At 34.4% G+C, this 25,677-nt stretch overlaps 1 protein-coding gene across 4 annotated transcripts in view; it reads left to right on the forward strand.

Annotated features, from left to right (window-relative positions):
* LOC145324953 (uncharacterized) overlaps positions 1–25,677 on the forward strand; it is a 103,655-nt gene that overhangs the window by 13,845 nt on the left and 64,133 nt on the right. For 3 of the 4 annotated variants that reach the window (XM_080167717.1, XM_080167716.1, XM_080167718.1), the window contains exons 4-8: positions 232–317; positions 2,823–2,877; positions 20,171–20,234; positions 20,512–20,626; positions 21,905–22,013. In XM_080167717.1, the coding sequence (XP_080023843.1) occupies positions 232–317; positions 2,823–2,877; positions 20,171–20,234; positions 20,512–20,626; positions 21,905–22,013 (429 nt within the window). Of the gene's footprint in view, positions 1–231; positions 318–2,822; positions 2,878–20,170; positions 20,235–20,511; positions 20,627–21,075; positions 21,094–21,904; positions 22,014–25,677 lie in introns of those variants that run through there. The other variant, XM_080167719.1, reaches the window with a different exon arrangement.

The raw sequence follows: 25,677 nt of genomic DNA on the forward strand, positions 1-25,677 counted from the left end.
TAGAAAAATTATTTTATAATTTGTAATGTTTTAGCTTTGATTATAAACAAACTTATAAAACTTTTCTAAAATGATGAAATTTATTTGATTTTTTCTATTTTGTCATTTAGCATTTTATGATTGTTAAGAAATATTTTAGAATTAACAAAAATGACAGGCGCTTTTCTAGTATTTTGACTTTGGGAATAATTGTGAGAGAATTTTTTTTATGTGTTTATTCTATTTTTTCAGGGAAGCGTAAGTTTATCCGAATACCTTGGAGTTGAGACAAGCTTTAATCTGGACAAAGAATCAAATACCATAGCGCTTATCTTCAGGTAAAGATAGTTTTTTGCAAAATAACATGCTTTTTATATTTCAGCTTTTTTACTTAGTCTGGTGGGAAACATTTTATATGTCAATGGATTTGGGTCATCTCAAAAAACGCCTATCTCAGAAAACGCCTATCTCAAAAAACGCCCATCTCAGAAAACGCCTATCTCAAAAAACGCCCATCTCAGAAAACGCCTATCTCAAAAAACGCCTTTTACATAAAATGCCCACTACATTTTTGAAAAATAAAGCCTAATTTATAAATAGTATTCAATAATTGTCATTCATGATCTCTTACTTAAAACAAAAATAAACAGTTACCAAATCAACCAATTAATAAACTATGTACAAATATGGATAAAATGGTAAACTAAAGAGTAGCTGCTATATTAAGAGAATATAAATAAATGGGAGAAAATTATTGTAGGGAGAACTCATTGGAGGAAAGAATTTAATTATTGAAGCTCATTCAAAAGTACATCATTTTTTAATCTGATGAAAATAAGAAGGAATATAGAGATAAGACATTAAAATAGCCTTACCCTATTTTTCCCCCAAAATTCATCAAATATGGAAAGTTAAATTGTTAAATAGAAGATGTTAAATTGCTTTATAATTGCTAATAATTATTCTAAACTAATTTTTTATTTTGAGGAACAGATATATAATTCTGATAAGTTTAAAGCATATCATACTCAATAAATATTTTGTATATTATTTGTGTAAGTTAATAATTATATAACATGAATCTAAAATTTATTTTAAGCATGATAAAAACTAGAACAAAATTTTGTGTTTTCCAAACTAAATGGTGTGCAAAAAAATGAGGATTTTCACATTAGTACACATTGGCAAGGGTTACTGAGCCAATATAAAACCCTGTGAAACTTGAACATTTCAAAATGACAGCATTGAAATGCTGATTAGGAAACTGAAAACTGTTTTGAAAAATATTGCTTATAGTTCAAATAAGATCTCATTAAGTACCTAAAAACAGCTGATTTAGTCAAAATCGTTTATTTTGGTAGGTTATTTGAAAATCATTTCAGACTGAATCAATATTTTTTTAACGGTTTTCAGATCTGTAATCAGCATTTCAATGTGGTCATTTTGATATGCAACATGCCTGTGTTTGAAGGAATTTCAATTCTTTGTTTTATAAGGGAGCGGGCACATTTTATACCCCCCGCGCGCCCATTGTTTTTGGATTAAAAAACCTCTTTCAAGTTTCACAGGGTTTTATATTGGCCCAGTAACATCTTTATGAATATCTCTTTACTATTTAAGAATTTACTAGGTTTAGTCATATTTACAACATTTCAACCTGATAGTCTGTTAATTCAAGATATTAGGTCAAATAATAAAGAAAAAGGCCGTACCTTTTATTTAAAATAGATTGAAAATATGGGTGAGGGAATTGTTTTCTACTGTTTTTGTTTTCCTTAAGGTCTTATTAGGATATGTTATGTTAGGTACCGGGTAGCCCTGCAGGGTTACTGCACTGCATGTATAGGCTCCGCTGTGTTAGGGACCCCCACCAGGGGCTAACATAAAGAAAAAACTCTTGTAATTTGCATTTAAAAGCTTATGTTTTTTGTAAAGATAAAGTATTTTTTATTAATTTTTCAATATGAAGGAAAATGAAAAATTTTCGAGGAAGTTTAACCGAAAATGTGAATTTTATGGCATCTATTGATTTTCAGACTGAAGCCTTAGGCTTATTTATTTGTTAGCTTCAGAAATAGTTATTTTAATACACCAAGGCAAAGAAAGTATAAAGTTTCAAGTACTTATAACAAATCAATAGGGTAACCTGACAAATTTTGTATCCTAAAAAGTACATTATACTTCGGAGGAAATATTTTTTATTTTATATTGCTCTATCCCTGTAGCCATGATTTATTGCGGACACATAGAACCTGCATAAAGTTTTAATATTTAAATACTTTTAATACTACAGTATTTGATTCAGTAAAACTTGTAAATTTATTAAAAAAAACATTTACAACTAAGCAAGCATGAAAAAATTAATAGGTAGCAAAAGATACACTTTATTACAATAGATTACCTAGTTCATTACATCATAGGGGTGGGGTTCTCCTTTGATTTCAAGGAATCTAAAATTTTAAAATACTCAGAGCATCATCCACTTATACAGGGATATGATTACTCTAATGCAAACTTTTTGGATATAAGGTTAAGTAACATCAAACCATTAATTGCACTCCCTTGCCTAGGAGTCCTTACTGTGCTTGAGTCTTGAGTTGCGTATGTTTATGTGCTAAGGCATTCACTTAATCTTACTAATGTAATCTGACGCATATCTTAAACAACAGATGAGAAAATAGGTTTTATATTGACTGACAGACATCTGTGCAATTATGTTTAGCTTTGCTTTGCTACTAATCTGACGCATATCTTAAACAATAGACGAGAAAATAAGGTTTTATATTGACGGACTGATATTTGTACAATTATGTATAGATAAATAAACTTTTTATATTTTGTAGGGAAAACGTGATTATCATTGCATTGGAGAACAGAGAACTGTTGATGAAATGGCAGGTAAGCATATCTTAAGAGTTCGGTAACCAAATGAACTGATTTTAGAGCTTTATATAGGTCCATGAATGGTTTTAGTCTACTTGCTGTCCCCTTATTCCACCTTCAAATATTGCTGCAAAGTCAACTTCTTTACAAGATCAAATAAAAGAAAGGAAAATTGAGACCCTAGACTAAATCATACCACATGTAAACTGTGTTCAGTACTTGATGATCGGTCGTATAGACGGACATACGGACGTAGAGAAGCTATGCTACAAAAAAAGTCACATTTCATAAAAGAGGTGTTTTACCTCAGAGCTAAGTTTATGTTTTGACAAAAAATATTAAATTCTATTCATACTTTACACTTGTTCATAAGTAGTAAACTTCTTGCTAAACACTAAACAAAATATAGGTATCTTGAATCTAAATAATTTTTTTTAAATATATAAATTCCAATCTCTGTTTTTTCAAAATAGTCCTGAAACTGCTTTTATTGCATTATCAAATTTCACAGCATTAAATCTATGACACAAACTAGAACGGTGTCTTTTCTATAACCGCTAATCCGATTAGGCTCTACTTTTCAGAGGACATGCCTACCTGTGATGTTTAAAAGCTATTTTCTTGGGTTTTCAATGTTTTCAAACACTAAATAATCGATTAAAATATGAAAATGGACATAGGATATACGTAGAAAAATTTGTCGTTAATTCAGTTTGCAAATATGGACCGCATTTTTTGGTAAGTTAGTTTATCCATTAGGAGGAGAGGGCATGGGGTATATGGCCAGCTGTGAGTATCACTTTATCACAGAGTACATGAAAATTTGGTGCAATATCCAAGTAAAAATATATCGATTAATATGAATACTTACTTATATAAGTGTTGGATAAAATAATAAAAATTGCAAACAAAAAAACTAGATTGATGTAACCCTTTCTTGCTTGCTAACTATATATATAGGACTTAGATATATCAGTTATAGAGTGATAACTGGGTAGGTGTTGCGCTACCTTTAAAGAACAGTTTGCCCTCAAACAGTTTTTAATTAAAAGAAAAATTCTAGGAAATAATTATATTGCCCTTTGTCTTAACCTCTTTTCGAGGAAGCTTTGCGTTTATCAAGATCGAAATTAATTCCTTATCATTATCCCAAATTAAGCGCAAATGTCGTCTTGTTTGACTTTCCTTTCATAAAGTGACGCGGTATGGATTGTTTATATTTTGATGCGCCCACGTTCGTTACTTTTGAATGAGATATGAGTGTGTGAAGATTTCGGAGAACAAAAATTGGCCTATCATTGGTCTCATAGTGCGTGAACAACCCTAGTATACCAGGGATTTGAAACCATAAGAACTTCAGGTAGAATTTGTTAATTTTATTAAGTGGAATGGTGTATAGGACGATTATATTTAGTTTAAAAGGCTTTAGCCAGCTAAACATGAAACTTTATTATGAGTAATTATTATGTTTTAGTAATTTTTTATGTGCCCTTATTTTTGCATTTAACAATGATTTATTAAACCAAATAATTTTCCTTTAAAGCCAAAGTTTCCAAAGATTCTTAACCGTAGAGAAAAATGATTTTAAAAAGCAATTAAGATTACGTGGTTATAAAAAACTGGAATTTTGTATTAATTGATTTTATAATTTCAGGACTTTGAAATAATTTCATCAATAAATCTATAATCAAACCTGCTGTTGAAACTTGATGGTTCCTGGTATTGGGGGTTTGTATGTTCGCCAACAGATCTCGAGAACTTCCCGCTAATTCGGAAGTCACACTCAACCAAAGTGTCATGGTTGAGACAATTTCAAAGGATCTGAAGAATAGGCGTTAGCATTCTTCAAGAGATCAATAGCATCCAGTGATTATTGATGCAATAAACTGTGACAATTTTTTCTGTGAAATAAGTACCTAGTGAATCAATATGCCACTAACCAAAAAGCAGAAAATTGAGCGAGCTATCGCTATTGGCAGTGAAAGGCTAGAGGTGTTTGACGAACAGTTAAAAGTGTTTTATGACAATCTAAAAGCCTGCCAAAGTTTTAGTTCATGTGAAAATGTGAATTTAAAATCAATTCGTGACATTTTTAGTAAGGTCAAGGACCAATCTGACCTAATAAAAAGTCTAAAACCTGCCGTGGAGACTAGTGAGCTGCGCAAGTTCAAGCGTGATTTGGATGAAGCTAGTGAGCAGAAAACTGTTGCAGATAAAGTTTATGCGTCGTTGGAGCAGTGTACAAAAATTCTGTACTGGCTTGACAATGATTCAGACGACGCGAGGTCAAGCACTGTCGCCAGGAACCTCGACGTCATTGAGAAGGTGAAGATGGACATGGGAGTGCTTAAAATTTCCATGGAATTGCGCCAAGAAGTACGTGATATGTACCGAAGGCTTAGAGAGATGGAACGTCGTTCATCTAACTTGGATGAGAGTGGGACACCTGCCATACTCTCCAGAAGTATGTCTGCCGTGGATATTCGGAGTTCCAACCCGCAGTATGGGCGCTGGGACAACAGTTTGCTGCCGTCCTTCGACGGTACAGATACAGATTACTCCAACTTTAAACAGGTCTTTAAGGATCTATGCGCTGGTTACGGATTTTCTGACCAGAGATTAAGTCTGATGTTGTGTATGGAGAAGGTGATAACCAACCCGGAGCTACGCAAGCAAGTGTCAGCGATTAGAGATCATAATGAACAATGGCTGTTTCTCGATCAGATGTTTTTATCAAACACCCGCCGGTTCATGAAGATTTTAACTAAGCTGAACAAGATGAAACCTGTGGATAAACCTGTGGACGTGGTTAGTGCAATTGCTACCTTCAAGAGCACGATGCAGGAAGTAGAAGCCATCGTTGGTTCTGCAGCTAAGGATTACCAACACCTAACTCTTATTCATATTTTCAAAGACAAGTGCCCTGATAGTCTGAGAGAGAAAATTATGATGGAGCTAGGTAGCATGAACCAACCAAACATCCAGAAGATTGTAGAACTGCTGGAGAGGACCAGGGGAGCAATGTTGGCCGGTGATATGTCCTATGACACTAGCGCCGGCAGGAGAAATCGGGACAGAGCTGCCGCCGCGCAAGTATCTGGCCGCAGCGACAATAAGAATGGAAAGGCTGGAAAGGACAAGGCTTCCAAGTGGAACAGTACATGTCCTGTGGAAAGCTGCAAGGAGAAACACCCGATTTTCCGTTGCCTCACGTTTAAGAAGATGGATGTGGTTGACCGAAAGAAAGTTGTCCAGCAGAAAAAGTTGTGTGAACTCTGCCTGTGTGACGGCCATGCTGCTGACAAGTGTAATAAATCGGATAAGCTTGGTGTTTGTGGCACCAATAATTGCGACAGATATCATAGTAGGTTGCTCCATGAGGCTAGTGCTGGTGTGAATACAGTCTACAAGTCAAGTTCTGCACCCAGCCCCTGTACCTTCTTACTTCAGTTAGTTCCTGTTGTAGCACCTGGCGGCGGCACCTGCCACGCCACTGTCATGTTTGACTCTGGTGCAAATTTGCCACTTGTGTCTGAGAAGTTATCCAACAAGTTGAAGCTGAAATCTACCGGCAGATATACAACTATTTCTGTAGCTGACGGCAGTGAGTCTTCCTGCCGCAATGTTGTGTTTTATCTGAAGGATAGGGACGGTAATTTGAGGGAGTTTGAGGCAGCTGTCATGCCTACCCTCGGCGGGGCCAACGAGATGCGCTCGGTCCACCCAGAAACCGCCGCCGAAATATTTAAGATGCCGCCAGAAAGATTTACATATATTAGTGGAGGCTTAGATATCATCATTGGAAATACACATCCTGACGTGTTTCCATCAACCTACCAGAAAGTGGGCCAGTCTATGTTGTGGCGAACCATTTTTGGTAGTGGTTTTATCTGTACGAGTGCTGACGGTGGAGCTGGAGACCAAAAGTCGGCATATAAGGCTGTCAGTGTCAGTGGAGGCACCTTGCCAGACTTTCTGACGTCTGAATCGTTTGGCGTACAGCCGCAGGCACTTTGTCCAGGATGTACTGCCTGTCAAGAGTGCAAGGCTATGGCCGACGGCACTACCTGGGACCAGCGTGAGAGGCAGAGGATAATTGAGGCAGGTTTAACACTAGACTTGCAGTCCAACAAGTGGACAGGTCAATATGCTTACATTGAAGATCCTCACACTTTGCCCTACAATGAGAGTTTAGCCCGCAAAATTGCTGAAAAGGATCGTGCCAAGATGGTCAAGGAAGGTACCTATGATATGTATGTGGAGGTATTCAACGACGCCATCTCCAGAGGCGTGTTTCAAAAAGCCACGCCTGAAGAATTGCAGTATGAAGGGCCTAAGTCTTGTTCATCAATAGTGGTTGCTTTCAAGGAGGATTCAAGTTCCACACCCATGAGATTGTGTGCAAATAGTTCTCTGACGTTCAAGGGCACCAGTTTTAATAACATAATGCTGGGAGGTCCGCCGCCAATGCAGAAGATCTTTTATCATTTGTTGCTTTTCCGCGGTTACAAGGTTGGTTTAACCGCGGACATTTCCAAGTTTTATAACTCCATCCTGGCCACAGAGTTCGACAGCCAGATGAAGAGAGTTTTATTTTCCCCGACGCCAGACAGTCCACTTGAAATTTACCTGACTAAAGTTGTGAATTTTGGCGAGTTGGCTGCGGGAAATTTGGCAGTTACAGCCCTGAAGTTGACGTCCCGCCTGTTCGGCGGAAAGAGTGAAGCAGAGGTCAAGGAGATGTATGGAGAGGGTAAGATTAATGGTAGTGAAATCGTTGCTAAACCTGAATTATGGAAGGAGCCACAAATACCTACCTACCTTGAGGAAGATTTCAAGTTACCTCAGATTCCAGTTGCAGTCAAGCTTGAAAAGCACAGCTTCATAGATGATGTTATTTCGGGAGCAGGATCTGTGCCAGAAGCCAAGGAGATGATGAAAGAAGCCGACAGAATTATCAGCAAAGGTAGTTTTTCCTTCAAACAAGTCATTTATTCTGGTGATGATTGCCAGCCAACCAAGGTTCTTGGGCTGATATGGAAGCCAGCCACTGATGTGTTATCCATCGCCACGAGAGTCAACCAAGATGGTAAAGTCAAGGGAAAGAAGGTGAAAGAGGATGCTGATTTGTACAACCTCCAGGACGCCTTGGACGAGAATCTGACAAAGAAGATGGTCCACAGGTTCGCCGCCCAGACCTTCGACCCGCTCGGGCTTTGCAGCCCTATCCTGTTGAGAATTAAACTTGTCCTGCGGAAAACATGTTTGCTGAATTTGGGCTGGCAAGATTTCATCCCAAAAAGTCTACGGGATGAACTTGTTAAGTCGCTGGAGGACAGAGCTGAGGTCGCTAAATTGTAGTTTGACCGTTGTGTGGTCCCGGAGGAACCAACTGGCCTTCCATCCTTGATGATGTTTTCGGATGGGTCATCAGAGGCCTATGCATGTATGGCATATTTGAGGTGGCCAACTAGGCAAGGGTTTGAAACGTTCCTGCTAGCCACCAAGTCAAGAGTTGCGCCGGTCAAGACTGAATCAATTCCACGCCTTGAATTGATGGGTTGCCAGATGTCCACCAGGTTGTCAAAGTCCATCAGAGATGCCCTGCCCTTTGATGTTGTTAGAGTGATGTACTTTACTGATTCATCGTGTGTTTTATCACAAATTGTTTCCAACAGTGCCATGTTGAACACATTTAATTCTCATCGCATTGGAGAAATCCAATCTGCAACCAACAAGGATGACTGGAGGTGGGTCCCAGGGACACACAATGTTGCAGATTTGGGCACCAGAAGCACCTGCAAGGTATCAGATTTGGGACCAGGTTCCAGGTACAGATTGGGCCCAGAATGGTTGCGCCAGGATGAAAGTGCGTGGCCGGTGAAAACTGCCGAGCAAGTCAAGCAGGATTTACCACCGGAGGAGTTGAATACCAAAATGGTTAAGTTATGTTCAATGAAAGTTGCCGGAGAAGCCGCTGAAGATGTCTTTAGGTTTAAGCACAGGAGATCATTTGGACAGGCCAAACGTATTATGGCAGCTGTCCTGCAAGTATCGAACACCTGGTTGAAGAAGCTAAAGAGCAGACAAGAAGGCAAGACTACAGCCGCTGGTAGTCATGTAGCAGCCGCAGATTCTGTGTACAAGCCGTCTTTGTACAATTTTATGGCGGCGGAACTTTTCATTGTGTCATGTAGCCAACAGGATGAGTGGATAAACGACGCTAAAGGCAATTATTCGTCTTTGAATCCATTAGTGCATGAAGTATCATTGACCTGGCCTGTCGTTGGTCCCGGAGGTAATTATGTGACCAGGGAGATGAAAATTCTTAAAATGGTTGGTCGTGGAGAGCCCGTCATTGACGCCATTACTGGTGGCCGTAAAATGCTATTTGAAGACATGCCAGGGTTAGTAATTTTGGAGCCTGGTAATTGGTTAGCTTCTATTTTTATGAGAGAAGCGCATGTTGAGCTTCATTCTGGTGTCCGTGGAACTTTAGCTGAGAGCCGCCGTTGGTGCTGGATTGTGAAGGCAAGGAGGTTGTCCATCATGGAAGTGAAGAAGTGTTGGCCCTGCAGTGTTGAGAGGGCCAAGGAATGTCGTACTACCATGAAGGATGTGTTACCTGACAAGTTGGTCCCGAGCAGGCCATTTGAAGCTGTGCAAGTTGACCTGATGGGTCCGCTGGTTACGAGGAGAGCTGCCGCCAAAACGAGGAGTCAGACAGCAACGAAGAAAGTGTGGGTGTTCGTGGTAGTCTGCAGGTTCTCAGGGGCGCTATGGTTAGATGCCTTGGAGAAGTATGATACCAGCAGTATCCTGTTGTCCCTGCGCAAGTTGGAGGCTGTTCATTGTCTGCCGAAGGTTATAGTAAGCGACATGGGCACACAATTATCCGCTGCTCGCAAGGTTTTAGAGCAGAAGTTGGGCAGCCAGGTAGAGTTTTCTTGGTCTCAGATCCCGGCCCGAGCCCACCATTTTATTGGGCAAGCTGAGAAAATGGTGGGATTAACCAAGAGATTGCTGTCCAAGAAGTTGGTGAATAGTTCTGTTAATTTTAATGAGCTCCTGGTGCTGTTGGCAGAGGTTAGCAAGTTGATGAATAGCAGACCGTTGACGATAGAAGCTGCGAACGACGTGGAGAATTGGCGGCTGATTACCCCTGGCCAGCTGCTGGGAAATGTAGACCGCCAGCCGTTGTGCAATGTGGCGATGAAACCGGAGGACCAAATTTCCTCCAGGTTGAAGTTGTTAGAAGATCTGTCTGCCCAGTTTTGGACTGCCTACCGCCAGGAGATTCTACCGAAGATATTACGGATGTCCAAGTGGAAAGATGAGATGGCGGAGCCGCTAGCCGACGGAGATATAGTTCTGGTTACGAGTACCAATCCGCTGATGAGATGTTTGCGGATGGGCCGAGTGACGAGGATTGAGGATGGGAGAAAGACTGCAAGAGTCTTGTTCAGGCTGTCAGATAAATCTCCCCTGGAAGAACATGCTGTATCAGTCAGGCAGTTATTAAAAATTATGATTAATAATTGATTCTTATTTTATGGAAATTGAGATTTTTTTTTAGTAAAAAAAGCCACATTTTTCATATGCCTATTTTTATGCCTAAAATAAGAATCAAGTGAAATGCGATTAATTTTTATTCTATTTCATATGCTCAAATTTAATTTTATTGAGTTTAATTTCTTTTCAAAAGTACAATTCATTATAAAACTTACCTGAAAAGTTTACCAAAAAAGAATAAATGTGTCGAGGTTGCGTGATTCGATATTTATTCTAAGAAAAAAATCAAGTATTTTTTAGCAGATTTTTAAAAATTATATATGAATTTCAATCAAGTAAAACATTTTTATTCAGATCAAGGAATGATTGAAAATTCATATTTAAAGTCTCATATTTTTTTTACAAAGAAAAATTGGTATTTTTTTCATAATTTCGATGAAAATTCTAACGAAGATATTATTATTATTTTGCTATTATTTAAGTATTGAAAAGTTTTATTGTTGATTAAGATAGTTACAGTTCTTATTCATTAAGTTTGAAAAACTTTCTGCCCAAGGATTTTGAAATATTTTTTCTTACTACTCTTTTTGATGCTTAACAAATTTAGTTTTAAGTACCTATAAATCTTAATTTTCTTGTCTAAGATTTATTTCGTTTTATATTTTACCATTATTTGTTTACATTTCAACCTGATTTCGTAGGTACTTATTGATTTATTAATAATGATTTATTACCTATTGATTATGAAATGATTATTATTTAGTATAAGTTGTTATATTTACAACATCATGATTAATAGGATTATCCATTTTAGGATTTGTGTATGTGATCTTGTGAGTGTCATGTGCCTGGAATATTGTATGGTACAAACCAATCCCCATCCTTCTATCCTAAAATGTGAGGTATTATGAGTCCTAGTGAGGAGTATAATATTGTGTATGCATTTCACGGGGTTTCATTAAGTTAGGAGCAAAAAATTGTCACGTTTTTCGGGATGTGGCCATTCTCATGTGATTATGGTGAGTTGAGTTTAGTGAGAAATGTTGCTAGTGCTCAGCGCAAAAAACCTTGAATCTCGTTAAGGAAGTTAATTTGACTTTCAAACGGGGGGTGTGTCTTAACCTCTTTTCGAGGAAGCTTTGTGTTTATCAAGATCGAAATTAATTCCTTATCATTATCCCAAATTAAGCGCAAATGTCGTCTTGTTTGACTTTCCTTTCATAAAGTGACGCGGTATGGATTGTTTATATTTTGATGCGCCCACGTTCGTTACTTTTGAATGAGATATGAGTGTGTGAAGATTTCGGAGAACAAAAATTGGCCTATCATTGGTCTCATAGTGCGTGAACAACCCTAGTATACCAGGGATTTGAAACCATAAGAACTTCAGGTAGAATTTGTTAATTTTATTAAGTGGAATGGTGTATAGGACGATTATATTTAGTTTAAAAGGCTTTAGCCAGCTAAACATGAAACTTTATTATGAGTAATTATTATGTTTTAGTAATTTTTTATGTGCCCTTATTTTTGCATTTAATAATGATTTATTAAACCAAATAATTTTCCTTTAAAGCCAAAGTTTCCAAAGATTCTTAACCGTAGAGAAAAATGATTTTAAAAAGCAATTAAGATTACGTGGTTATAAAAAACTGGAATTTTGTATTAATTGATTTTATAATTTCAGGACTTTGAAATAATTTCATCAATAAATCTATAATCAAACCTGCTGTTGAAACTTGATGGTTCCTGGTATTGGGGGTTTGTATGTTCGCCAACAGATCTCGAGAACTTCCCGCTAATTCGGAAGTCACACTCAACCAAATTGTCATGGTTGAGACACCCTTGATTGTTTGACTTATAGATGGACACAATGTCAAGAGTTTTCCCTCAAAGTGCATGTCAAGCAGTGAAACCCCTTCACCCACCCCGGTTTTTTTCTCAAATAAACTGAAAATAAGAGGTGAAAACCCTGCGCGGTTTATACCTGCGTTACCCAACCCCGAGTGGCTACACAGTACCCAACACAAAACCTAACCTAACCTAAAGTCGTAAACAAACAAAAGAAAAACTACTCCTCCCCCTTTATCTTCAATTTATTTAAAACATCAAAGGGGTTTCCTGTGCTCAACAAGGCACTTTGAGACATAACGCCCAATATCAGCTCTATATTATTCTAAGCTGTTGCACATTGCCAAAACTATCACACATCTTGTTTTGACGGGTAGCGTCATTTTTGTTGATTTAGCATAAGAAATAATTTATATAAAAAGTTTGATTTTAAAGTGTCCATACATCTTTGCTGTGTTTAGTTTGGGTGTATAGTCAACTAATTGAATTGTACTGTTATAGAGACACTCTAGATTTTTAACTGGATGTGTGTTTGTGATTCTGTCTGTACCGAAGGTTCTCGCTAATTGCTGAACCGGTTTTTTTTGGAATTATTTTTTTATTTTTTCGTGAGGTTATCTATACCCTCCAAAGAGAAATCGCCCGTATCCGCAAGTATAAAATAGAATTTAATACACAATAGTCAAATTTATTTAGGGACACTTTGGATTTTGAAGAGAATGCAAAATGATTAAAATCTTATAAGATTTCAATATATCCTTTTCTTTTGCTACTTTTTCTTAGCATAAAAATATCAGGAAAACTTTTACAAACTGTATTTCTTTTACAATATTTTTTAAAGAGGTCAAATATCAAATGCTTTGCTTTAATTTATCATCTAGATAATGAAAAAGACAAAGAGATTTGCTTTTAGAAATATGGATAAAGAATCTAAAATATTTTAAGGAATATTTGGGTATAGTCCCTTTCGTAACATCGCACATCATGGGGCGATTATTCGTATTTTTCACAGTAACTTTTCTCCTATTTCTAGCCCCTGTGGGGGGGCTCTAACCCTGCGGGGCCAATTACCTAACTCCGTGGGGCAATCACCTAACCCAATATAACCTAACCTAACCTAAAATAACCTATAAAAAGCCATTTTAAAAATACGACACATCGCCTCTTATGGGGCGATGTTACGAAAGGGACTATTCCCGAATATTGTTATAATTATTACATTATGCTCGATTTTTTCTGTGAGTTCTGAAGGGATAAGACAATATATAATAAATTATGATCAACAAAAAATAACCTATTCTATGGATTAAAATTACTGGAAAAACATTTTGAACACGAATGATGGGACATGTTTATAAAACTTTGGGAACAAGTTTAATTTAGAGTCAAATGTCCATTTAAAGTTAAACACAAATTAAGCCATATCCAAGAATAAGGCTTCCACATTCTATTCCTAGACAATTTTTATAGCAATTTTCCCATTGTTGAGTTAAATAACATAATTTTTCTATGTTTCTTAAATATTCATGTAATATATGCCTTTCAAATTTTTAAAACACGAAAAAAAAGTCTTAAAAACAAAACAAAAATAAATTCTCCAATTTGCATCTTCTACATGGAAAATGAATAAAAAAAGTAAATTTTCTCAGTAAATTTATGTGGCCTTGAGCTAAAAGAGAATAATCAGGGATTGGAAAGGCAATCTTTATAAAAAAACAACAACAGGATGTCTATCTGTCTATTTGTACCAAAGGATCTTGTAAAGCGTTGAACCAATATGGTTCTCTATAACAATATTTTTTACTTAAACTAAAAATTAAAAATGGGTAGGGGTTCACTTCCCCTCCCCCCCCCCCCCCTCCCACCACCTCAAGTACCCTAAAAGCCTCTAGGGGGCGTAGCCGATAGTTATTAATAAATCAAGGCAATCTATGTTTTTTAATATTCAATTAAATCAATCAAGAGGTACAACTCATTAATATTCAAAGTTCTTGACAAAGATTAATTGCACCCAAAAGACTGATTTTCTGTTGGATGTTACTTAACTTAATACTTGGATTATTAACATAAAAGTAACACTAAACTAAAGTTCAGTTAAGACTTTAGAAAATAATTAATTAACCAAATTATTTTGAGATGAATGCTCCCTTTCTTCCTTGTAATGAATGCATTTCTAGCGCTAGCCTGAAAGACTTGAAAGGGCAGAACATATACTTTCAAACATCTTTTTTGTTCCACTAGTTTGCATCCTTATTTGTTTTGTTCTTGGTTTAAAAATTTAGTTTGTGCACTAATTTTCTCTTTAAACATGAAATAATAGGAAAAAAAATATTTATTTAAAACTTACAAAATGAAAAAATTGTTTCTAGAGGCCCCTAGGGGCTTTTGAGGTCGGAAGGTAGAGGGTGTAGGAATTCATTTTCGAGTTTTTAAAAAAGTTTTTCATTTAAAAAGGGGAATTTGAAGCTTCACTGTAAAGGAGAACCATACCGATTCAGTAGTTGACAAATACATTTGGTACAGACAGACACACACACACACACAGAGACTGACATCCTGTTACTTTTATATAAGGATATTTAAAGATTTATTTAATGATTTAAACAAATAAACTCAATAATCATCTTTGCTCTATTTATCAATATCGAATCAATATATTAAAAGGGCACTATCATTTTTCCATTTTTAAAAGCAAGGCTTTTTCAATCATTTACACGTTTCTAGTTGCTTGTATGTCATATAAAAGATGTAGGATGTGTATATGTGTGTCTGTATCAAAAGATCTTGCTAACAGCTATGGACCTATTAACTGAAGATTTTATATTTTCGGGGAAGATTTTTACCATTCTAGTGGAGTTTAATTTAATCCTTAAAAACTAAAGTCTATGGTGGTGGTTTTTATATTTTTCGTTTACAGAAGTCATTGCTTTCGGAGTGTCTTTTAAGGGTGAACGCTCCGGAATTCTATTTCCTATTTTATCCTTCCAGGTATAGGTCTACAAACACACACACAAACACACACTCACAACCATTTATTTGATTTAGATTATATGTATTACGTTGGAGCACAATTTTCAAATCAAAGACCATTTTCCACAGATTTAGATTCAGGTTGCTAGGTGAAAATAGCTTTTATACATGTTTTATAAAAATCACATTTCGCAAAAGAAAAGAATTAACGATTTTTCATGCAAATTAAACTAATTAGTACCTAATATTTATTACTACGTTATCTAATTAATTGGCTCAAAACTTTGGGTACTATTATTGACTTTTGGGGAATAGTACCTTTCGTAGCAACGCCTCTTAAGGTGCGATTCGTCGTATTTTTAAAATTGCTTTTTATAGATTATTTTAGGTTAGGTTAGATTATATTGGGTTTGGTGATTGCCCCACAGGGTTAGGCAATTGGCCCCGCAGGGGCTAGAAATAGGAGAAAAGCTACTGTGAAAATACGAAGAATCGTCCCTTAAGGTGCGATGCCACGAAAGGGACTAAACCCGAATTTTGGAATGGAACTAGTATTGTCCAATCGTTTCAATCAATAATTTTAATTTATTCTATAGAAAGGATGTTTACAGATTTTTACTCATCAAAGATCCCTGAAAATCAACACAAATTACTTTATTAAATAACACAATATACTAGACAAATAATGATCATATGTTATAAAAATGGCTAAAAAGAACTTTCAACCAGTATCTCTTTTTTTCCTTCCCTCTTCTTTAATATTCTATTTTTCTTACTTTTTCTTAATTACAATTGTAGATTACTTTTTTTCTCTTAAAATGATTGTTTTAAGAAGATGTGTAGAAAATCTGGGAAGGAAGGGACATTAGAATGTAAATACACTATTACCCAAAGTTTAAAAACACTTTATCTTATTTGTTAACTTTCATAGAACAAATAGTGTATGAACGTTTTAACCAATAATAATAACCTACACAATAGGTAATTTTAGTGTTCATGATCGAGGATGTACATTTATTTTTCGTTCATTGTCTTATCCCTGAAAGTGAGATGGGAAAACAATGTAATAGAATCTCACAGCATGCTTAAATTAAGGCTTAAAAGCTTCTAGGCAAACTTTAAACATTAGAAAGGGTATGTTTTAGGAATAATGAATGAATGGATTACAAATTTAGGGGCAAGGTTGTAATGTTTTGTTTTGCAGGAGGTTTTTAAGATGTGTTTCCCCTACCCTCTTATTAATGCCCATTTTAGGTTAGGTTATGTCTAGTAAGAGAATAAAGGTACTAAGAAAGAGAGGGAATGTCTGATTGAGCCAATAGGAGAATCGCATCGGAATTTACATTGGATCTCATTGGTTGAAATTATGTACACATTTTCCTACGAAGGCATGTTTTTTTTCATTTCATACATACATAAAAGTCAGCTGTTAACAGTATATTTTCTTAGTAGAAAGCTTTGCGGAATCAGAATTAATTGCCCAAAAATTTCGTTTACAATTTGAAAGCTTGAAACAAAGTTGGATTCTTAAAAAAAAGTTAGGCTGGCAACTCGCTGGTGAGGCAAAATTATTTTTGTGAAAAATCCTCCAAAATCGAATAAAAAAATTTACAAAAATGAAATAAAATCTTAAGAGGGTTATTAACATATGATTTTGTTTAATTTTTGTAGATTTTTAATGTGCTTTTGGATGATTTTTCACAAAAATAATTTTGCCTCACTATCGAATAGCGAGTCTATCATTTTTTAAGAATCCACATCAGCTTGAGTCAAAAGTAAACAATACTTTTGTCTGCTAGGAATGTTCTCTCTTAGATTTGACGAAAAAAGGGTTCAGAATATTCTTCTACTCTTCTATTTCTATTAGTAAGAGTTAGGATAGTCCTGAAGGTAAAAGCTGTCCGCAATGAATATAACTGATATATACATCTTGCCTTTTGTCAAAAGTCCCAACTGTGCATGATAAAACGTTGTGCCTGTTTTGGACCAAAGCAATCTCCCTAATCATACTAAAAATATCTCAGCGGTAAGTACAATTGTTAACATCTTTAGTCATGACGCGGTTTGGGCCGAGATTTGAAAATTAAAGCTCCCCAACGATGAGCAATAGATATAGAAACAAGTGTATTTACTACAACAGCCCAATTACCCTTAATTGTTTAAGAATGAAATCGTATATGGAAAATATTTGATTTTTTTTAAATCTCCCAAATTGTCTCCTTGGAAAATAAATGTCTTTGAAAAGTGAGTTATGTGAAGTATAGGCTTTCAGAATGTCCAGGAATAATTAGAAAAATAACAAGAAACTAGAATTAAAAAGTGCAAAGCATTAAGAATTGAAAAACAATATTTGAATATATGCTCATTTTCAAGAACTTAAATGCTTTATCATGTTTCATATTTCGCCATTAAAAAAGAATATTGTCAAAATAAACGTATTGACTATAATGTAATGTGGTATTTTTTTGTATGAAGCGAAAAATCTCGGAAATTGCTGGTCCACATGGGTTGTAATTTTTTTGGGAAGCTTTTAGATGTCCCGGAGTGGTTTAGGTCTATTTTTACCTCCCAAGCCATCTCCTAGAGGCGAAGCAACTAGTAGAGTTTAAAGCAAGTTTAAAAATATAAGCCTTGTAGAATGCACGTAGCGAGCTGAAAATGAGACGGACTTTTAGGGGACAATAGCACTTTTGTTTCTAGAATTCATAGACATTTTAAACTTTAGATTGATCTACAAACGAATCTTTTTATCTAACAAAAAAAAGACTTTGAACTGCTGGTAGGGGGTTTCAGGAATGAAGAAAGTTTTTTACCTTGAGTGCTGTGTTGTTAAATTGTATAAATCTTTTACAAATTACAACGAATTCTGAGCTTAATCTATATATATAATTTTTTTTTGCAAATTGTTTATAGCTGCTTAGTTTCTATGAGATGGGAATAACTTTGTTTTTAGAACAATACCCACCTCTCATTTGAATGTCAATGTTATCTTAAAATTACGCACATTAATACAATAACAATTTCATCCTATATAGGTAAATAAGGGCTGGGTAGCTGACAATTAAATATACAGTGCGGCTGTGACTGTTGCTGGGGATAAGGTTGGGTAAAACAAAGTGCGGGCAGGATAATTTGTGGATGTTTTGAATTATGATTTAAATACCGGTTACGCCCCCTAGAAGCCTCTAGGGGCACTTTAAGGGGGAAAAGTTGACCTCGTCCCATTTTAAATTTGAGTTTTTAAATATTTTTGGGGGGAGTGGGGTAAAGACACCATCCCCCCAAAAAAGTTTAAAACCTTCCCAGGACCTATAAGAAGCTTTACAATAAAGGAGAACAATATCGGTTCAGCGGTTAGCGAGATCCTTCGGGACAGACAAAAAACTCGTACTACTTTATATAATAGGATAGCCAAGACTTTCTGAAAGCAACACCGGCTGCGCGGCTAAATGCGGCTGATGCGATTGAGTCCTGCTTTAGCTTATCTTATTGCTTATTTCAAATATGGAACGCTGCATGTTTTATTATTAAGAATTTAATGTTTCTATATGTTTAATTTAAACAAAAAATATATGCAATAATGGCATAAACAGAAAATTAATGCATTATCTAAAGTAAAACATAAAATAATAAATATCAGTTTAAGTCAAATGCAAATGACATTCCTAAAAATTGATTTGTTTTAATGACCTTACGACAGGTTGATACTGATACAAGCATGGGTGTACAAAAGCCTGTCCATCCCATTTATACCAAATACAGGTTTTAACCCCCCCCCCCTCTCCGTCTGAAAATTCTGAGCACACAACTAAATTGAAGCAAATGCAACTAAGTTAAGGAATGTACTTTTATATGGGAATAATAATAATGTAATTCATTATTCCTCAGACTTGCATTATATTCTATTCTGCTTTACAATTGAAAAAAGGTTAATGACCGGAATCAAGCCAGGGTAGCTTTAATTTATTTTAAACTTGGGATCAAGTATGAAATGTGTCCTGTTTTTCATTAGTGTACAATTTTTGTATCTAGTGCAGTGCACGGTAAAATGTTCCTGGGAACAATTATCTCTACTAGCTCTTAAATGACTTAACGTCAAAGTTAAGACTACACATTGCTAAAAGCGCCATAAGAAAGTCTATATTTAATTTGAGGTAGCCAAGATCCAATAATGCATCAGGATAGCCTGGCTAAAGAAAAAACGCGGAGATTAAATCTTTTTTTGGCGCTTTTTGTTTACTTCAAAATATGTCTGCATATTATTTGTAGGCCTTTTTTTTGTTGGTTACAATATATAAATTCAGCCGTTTGTCTGTTAGCGGACTTACTTTTTTGTACATGATCCGAAAGTTTTAATTTAGTCAGCACGGGTATCTGGTAGACAAAAGGCATTCACAGATTTATAATTAACACAAACACTTTGATCTTTTATATAATGTCCACATTTATCAAAAAAGAAAAACTTCTTTGCTGAATTAAAGAAATAAAATATTTTAATGGAATGTTTCTAATCTTGTATTACCTTGATCCGTTAGTATGTATGTAATCCTAAATCTAAATGGCTGAAATATTAAAGTAATCTAATTTTTTTAGATGTTACTATATTTAAATAGTTGCGGCTACGCCCCTATTAGCATTTAGGGTTACTTAAGTTGGAATGGGTGAAGATGAAAAAATATTTTCTTGAGGGGGGGGGGTCATCTCTTTTAAGAGTGATTTATCTTGGGATAATGTCCTGTCCCAAAATATTTATAAACCTTTCCTGGACCTATAAAAAGCTTCACTCTAAAGGAGAACCATAACAGTTGAGTGGTCAGCAAAATCCTTTGCTACAGATGGAAAACAAGGCTTTCTTCTCTATATAATAAGAATACAAATGAAATTCTACATCTAAGAATTGTATATATTTCTACGTATTTTTTAGCTCCTTTACTTATGGATATTATCATTCTTATTTTAACATAATTTAATGTTTCAGGTACGATTGACAAATCAGTTTGAGGAGGGCCAACAGTTCAATGTTCATCTTGTCTCGGCACCAAAGGAAATTAGACACAGTCCATTTATTTTTGGATGGTTGTCCGCGGATTCACAAATAAATTAAAGTTTTAATGTAATAGAAAGATTATATCATATATATGAAGTGTAACCTCAATTAATTTAAATTTATCCTGATGAAATAAAATATAATTAATTCAAATTAATTTAAGTTTATTCAGTCTGTGTAAACAAATTTAGTGATTTTATTCCAATATATTTTCTCTTGAACCCTACATTTTATTTACCTAAATTATTATTCTAAAAAAGTGTCTAATGTATAGAAGGCAAAACTGAATTCTGGAGCTTATAAACTTCACCTCCAGAATGCCAGGTTCACTCTTACCAGCGGTATACCTCCAGTCCTTCTGCATACATGGAGTATGATAGATCTTAGGTATACACATAGATAGATAGATATACCTCTAGTCCTACTACATACATGGAGTATGATAGATCTTAGGTATACACATGGATAGATAGATATACCTCTAGTCCTCCTGCATACATGGAGTATAATAGATCTTAGGTATACACATAGATAGATAGATATACCTCTAGTCCTCCTCCATACATGGAGTATAATAGATCTTAGGTATACACATAGATAGATAGATATACCTCTAGTCCTCCTGCATACATGGAGTATAATAGATCTTAGGTATACACATGGATAGATAGATATACCTCTAGTCCTCCTCCATACATGGAGTATGATAGATCTTAGGTATACACATAGATAGATAGATATACCTCTAGTCCTCCTGCATACATGGAGTATGATAGATCTTAAGTATACACATAGATAGATAGATATGATATATCTCATGTCTTACTCCCTACATGGAGTATGATAGATCTTAGGTATACATATATTTAGATAGATAAATAGATTGGCAGACAAGCAGAAGATTGAATAAATATATTTATTAAGTTTCTAAATGAAATTTTAATCAATATAGCCAGTATATTGAAAGCTAATTTTCAACTCTAATCTTCACACTAAGAATAATAAGTGGGGATAATCTCAGAGAAATAGGGATGAGACATGGATATTATTTTAAACTAAAAATTATGTATGAGATTTTGACCATGGTAGCCAATGATTTATTGGGGTGAAGCTGGATCTTTAAATCATTTAGTGCAGCCACTGCTGATGCCACTGCCACTGCCAGTGCTGCCAATAAAACCTGGATCTTTATTTCCCAGCTCACCAGTAACACTATTAGGTGAGCCGCTTTCAAAATCGGCTCACTAGAGGCATCGGCTGTGATTTAAAGATCCAGCTCAGCATCATTATCCTCTTAAACCTGGTTTCAATGTAATATTTAGTTTATATAAGTCAATCTAAAGTTTAGTCTTGCACAAACATAAGTGGGTTTATCACCAAGGCCCAAACTCTTAAAGTTAAATACATCTATGGTTTAGAGTGTATTATAGTAGCTAATGTTTATATTGGCAAGCTAATTTATACATATCTAAAGTAAAGCATCATGTTTTGATACTGAAAATACTTTATTCAAAGAATCATTAAATGGTAGGTACCTTTGTGTTACTTGTGAATTATAATAGACAAATATATGTCATAATTTACACCTGCTATATATATATATATATATTTATAGAAATGCACTCTGTAATATTGTCTGTTTGTTTATCAAATTAATAACTTTAGGAGGTATGGAGCTGTGGATGGAGGCAGATTCTGCTTTGAAGGAGGTACTAGATGTGGAAAAGGAGAGGGGCTTCATGTTTTCAGAGTTGACAACCCTGAAGATTTACAGGTATACAGTAGAAATACTTGATTAGAAGTTGATAACCCTGATAAATTCCGCCTAATTTAGACGTTGATAACCCTGAAAAACTTCTGCCTTATTTAAAAAGGGGCTTCATGTTTTCAGAGTTGACAACCCTGAAGATTTACAGGTACAGTAGAAATACTTGATTAGAAGTTGATAACCCTGAAAAGCTTCAGAAATATCTAAAAAGGGATTCTTGTTTCTAAAGTTGACAACCCTGAAGATTTACAGGTTTAGTAGAAATACCAGTCTAGAAGTTGATAATAAAATTGCAATCATTTGTACAGAAATATAAATGCTGTTAAAACACATGTTTCAAAGTAATAGTTATTATTTATATTTTATGCAGGGATATAGGAATAAGACAATGAACGATAAATTAAACTTTCCCTTGTTCTTATGTTTGAAATTTTTCGTTTGGTGTCTTGTTTAATTTTAGAGGTGTAAATTAATCTGCCCCCCCCCCCCTCCCCCCAATTTTTCCATGATATGTTCATATAAGTAGCTATTGCGTCAATTATACATTTTTATGTTTTTTCATGTGTCTATGCAAAACGGCAATTTTATTATCATATTATCATTAACATCAAATCTTAGTACAATTGGTATTTTTCTCCTTTCATTTTAACATAACACTAAATTTTTTGATGTTGGCAAAGCATTTGGTGATATTTTTCTTTAAAAAAAGTTTTTTAGAACAAAATGAATACTTTTTCTTAAAATAATAATTTAGATATTTCCTTAACGAAGCACTCTTAACATTTTCTTTTCTCTTCTTTTGTAAGACGAAAATTAATAGCTTATTATATAATTTTTCTGTTCGGTTTTGTGTAAATACCTCGTAGTTAAATATGCATTTATGCAATGTGTATAAAAATAGGGATGGATACAGGGATATGATAATGAACATCAAATGAATCTCCCCCAAAAATATTACATGTAACTAAGGCTTTTGGTAACTTGCAAGAATAGGGGGATGAAAGGGTAGTAAATTTAAATTAAATGAAAAGAAATATTGTTCTCTCCCTTCCTGGTATAAAAACTTTAACTTTTATGTGAGGAATTAATTAATTTCTTGTATAGAGATATTTTAATTTATTCTTTGCATAATAATTATATTAAACAATGACGACGAAGTCCAATAGAATTTATTTTTGTTGTTGTTTTATTTTCATGGTTGATCTTTTTTCTATCCTTAATGATATCATTTATTCGTTTTGTCTAATTCAAGTCTATCTCATATAGTAGCCTAGTAAATCATGACCCAACCAAATAATTCCCACTTTTTCATAGCCTTACATGCGGATTATTAGACAAAATTATATATAGAATAAACAGAAGAATCTTCTAAAAAAAACAAATCCTATTTCATAAATTAGAAAAGTTATTAAAAGATTTTTCTCAATAGAGTTATGAAAGGACCAAAGGACAAGATATAAATAAGAATAGATTATCTTTTTTTAAGTTGATATCTTTTTAAAATGTATTGCCTATTATTGTTAAAAATGAATACCTAATAATTTAAAATTTTCTCTATTCTGAGATAGAAAATAGGACATGTTTAATATTTGCTTTTCATTCTATTTCAACTGGGAAAATGAAAATTTTAATCTTATTTTGGGTCAGTAACTGTTTAAGCAATAAATGGATAGGAAAATAATTGAAGGAGTTAGAAAGATGAGAGAGAGAAAGAAAGAGAGAGTGAGATAGACGAAATAGTGATAAATGAAAAGAAAAAGGAGAAAAATATTAATATTAGGAGAGATTGTGAAAGAGATTTAGAGAGAATAATTACAGGTAAACAAAATAAATGACTGGTAAATTTATCTACAAGCAATTCTTTCCCCCTATTATTTACCAGATACCAAGCGTAAAGTTTTCCACTTAAATAATATTTCATTGTCATATCCCCAAGGGGAATGTTTACTCAAAGTTCTAGATAAAATTCTGGGAAGTTTTAAGATATTTTTATCTATTTAATGTAGAATGAAGTTGTATTTAACCCGAGAGATTGTCCTGCATCACTTAAAACTAGGATGAAAACATCCATAAATAAAGGAAAACATTAAGACGCTATTTATTAAAGGGCCAAGAAATAAAAGAAACAAAAATAGCATAAACCCACATCAAGACTAAAGTAGAAAAGGCAAAATAATTATGGGGTCTTATGTAAAGCTGTCTCAAACTAGAGAATATGATCGGTTCATTGATTAGCAAGACCTTAACGGACAGACATAACACCTCACCACTTTAGTATTAATTATAATAGTTTTAGATTAGGATTATGTCTGACGTAGGATCAATTGCATAAATGCTTCGCTCCAAATAAGCAATCCATCTGACCTCTATCATATTCATTGCTTTTAGAAAGCTGATAATACTAAAAGTTATCAGGGAGGATGGGGACAAGGGGTGTTAAATCATTTAATAACCTTTTCTCGTATTCATTCGAATCCGGTGGATAGTAACCGGTTCTCATCCATACGAAAAAACTATGTCTAGCACCGAATTATATCCAGCTTTCTACGTATATAAAAATGTACAATCATAAGATTAAAACCAGTTTTTTAGCCAGTCCTTCGGCACCTCGGGGCTAAAAAAACTAGTTTTAATCTTATAATTGTACATTCTACATCCGCGGAAAGCCGTTTATAATACGATGCGTGAAATAACTATTATTCTACTTACCACTCTGAGATATTTAACACATTAGTATTGAGGATGAAAGATCATTAAATCTGCCATTGTCCTATTCTTGAATGAGAATGAGAATCCCTGACAATTATGAATTTCTTTGGGTTAAAGATGGATTGCTTGTCAAAATTTCAAGGTCTGATACCTTAAAATAGTATTTCATTCTTCTCGAAAGGGGATATATGTTCTGAAATTGTAGAGCTGGGAAGATTGAGAATATATAGACCATTCGACCTATAAATAGCTCAACAATAACTAATAAATAATACTTTTTAAGTAGGCCAATAAAACATTTTTTTTGTTTGAAGATTAAACTTGCGATGATTCGATTGGGTTCTTTTTTAGTCTTTGATTACAGAGCCACTAAATGCTATGGGTACAGCAACTAGTTATATTTTTATAAATCACAGTCAGTCTGTCGGTTGATTGTACATGATTACCCTTTATTTTTTAGAATAATTATCCTCATCTTTTCTGTTACTTTCCCCCAATTTACATTTCTATACATCATACTTTTGTCAATTTTGTCTATTTGTATTACATGTTACATTATGAATGTAAATGTACAGTGATAAAATTAGTAGCACAAAAAAGATAAAGTTATAGTGTAAAATAAAGATATTAAAAACTGAATAACAAGGACATGTATCTTGATAAGTATCGCAGCAAGAAAAGGGTATGATAATTTTGATAATAAATATTAATTTATTTTAGTTATTATTGCAAAGAAAATACAAAATTTTCATTTCTTTTGGATAGCTCATCAAATTTCAAACATTTTATTGTATTAAGAAAATTTTTTTGTGTAACCTATTGTGATAGTTGAAGGGACACTAGCTTATGATTATTAGCTGCACTCCTTAAAAATAGATGGTATTTTTAGAAATTCCATTCTTTTATCATGACTCTATTGGTTAAAGCTTGTGAGTTAATCAAAATTCTTACCTGAATCTTT

The sequence above is a fragment of the Acartia tonsa genome, chromosome 7, assembly GCF_053477335.1.
Source record: "Acartia tonsa isolate MP-2025a chromosome 7, ASM5347733v1, whole genome shotgun sequence".
NCBI lineage: Eukaryota > Metazoa > Arthropoda > Copepoda > Calanoida > Acartiidae > Acartia > Acartia tonsa.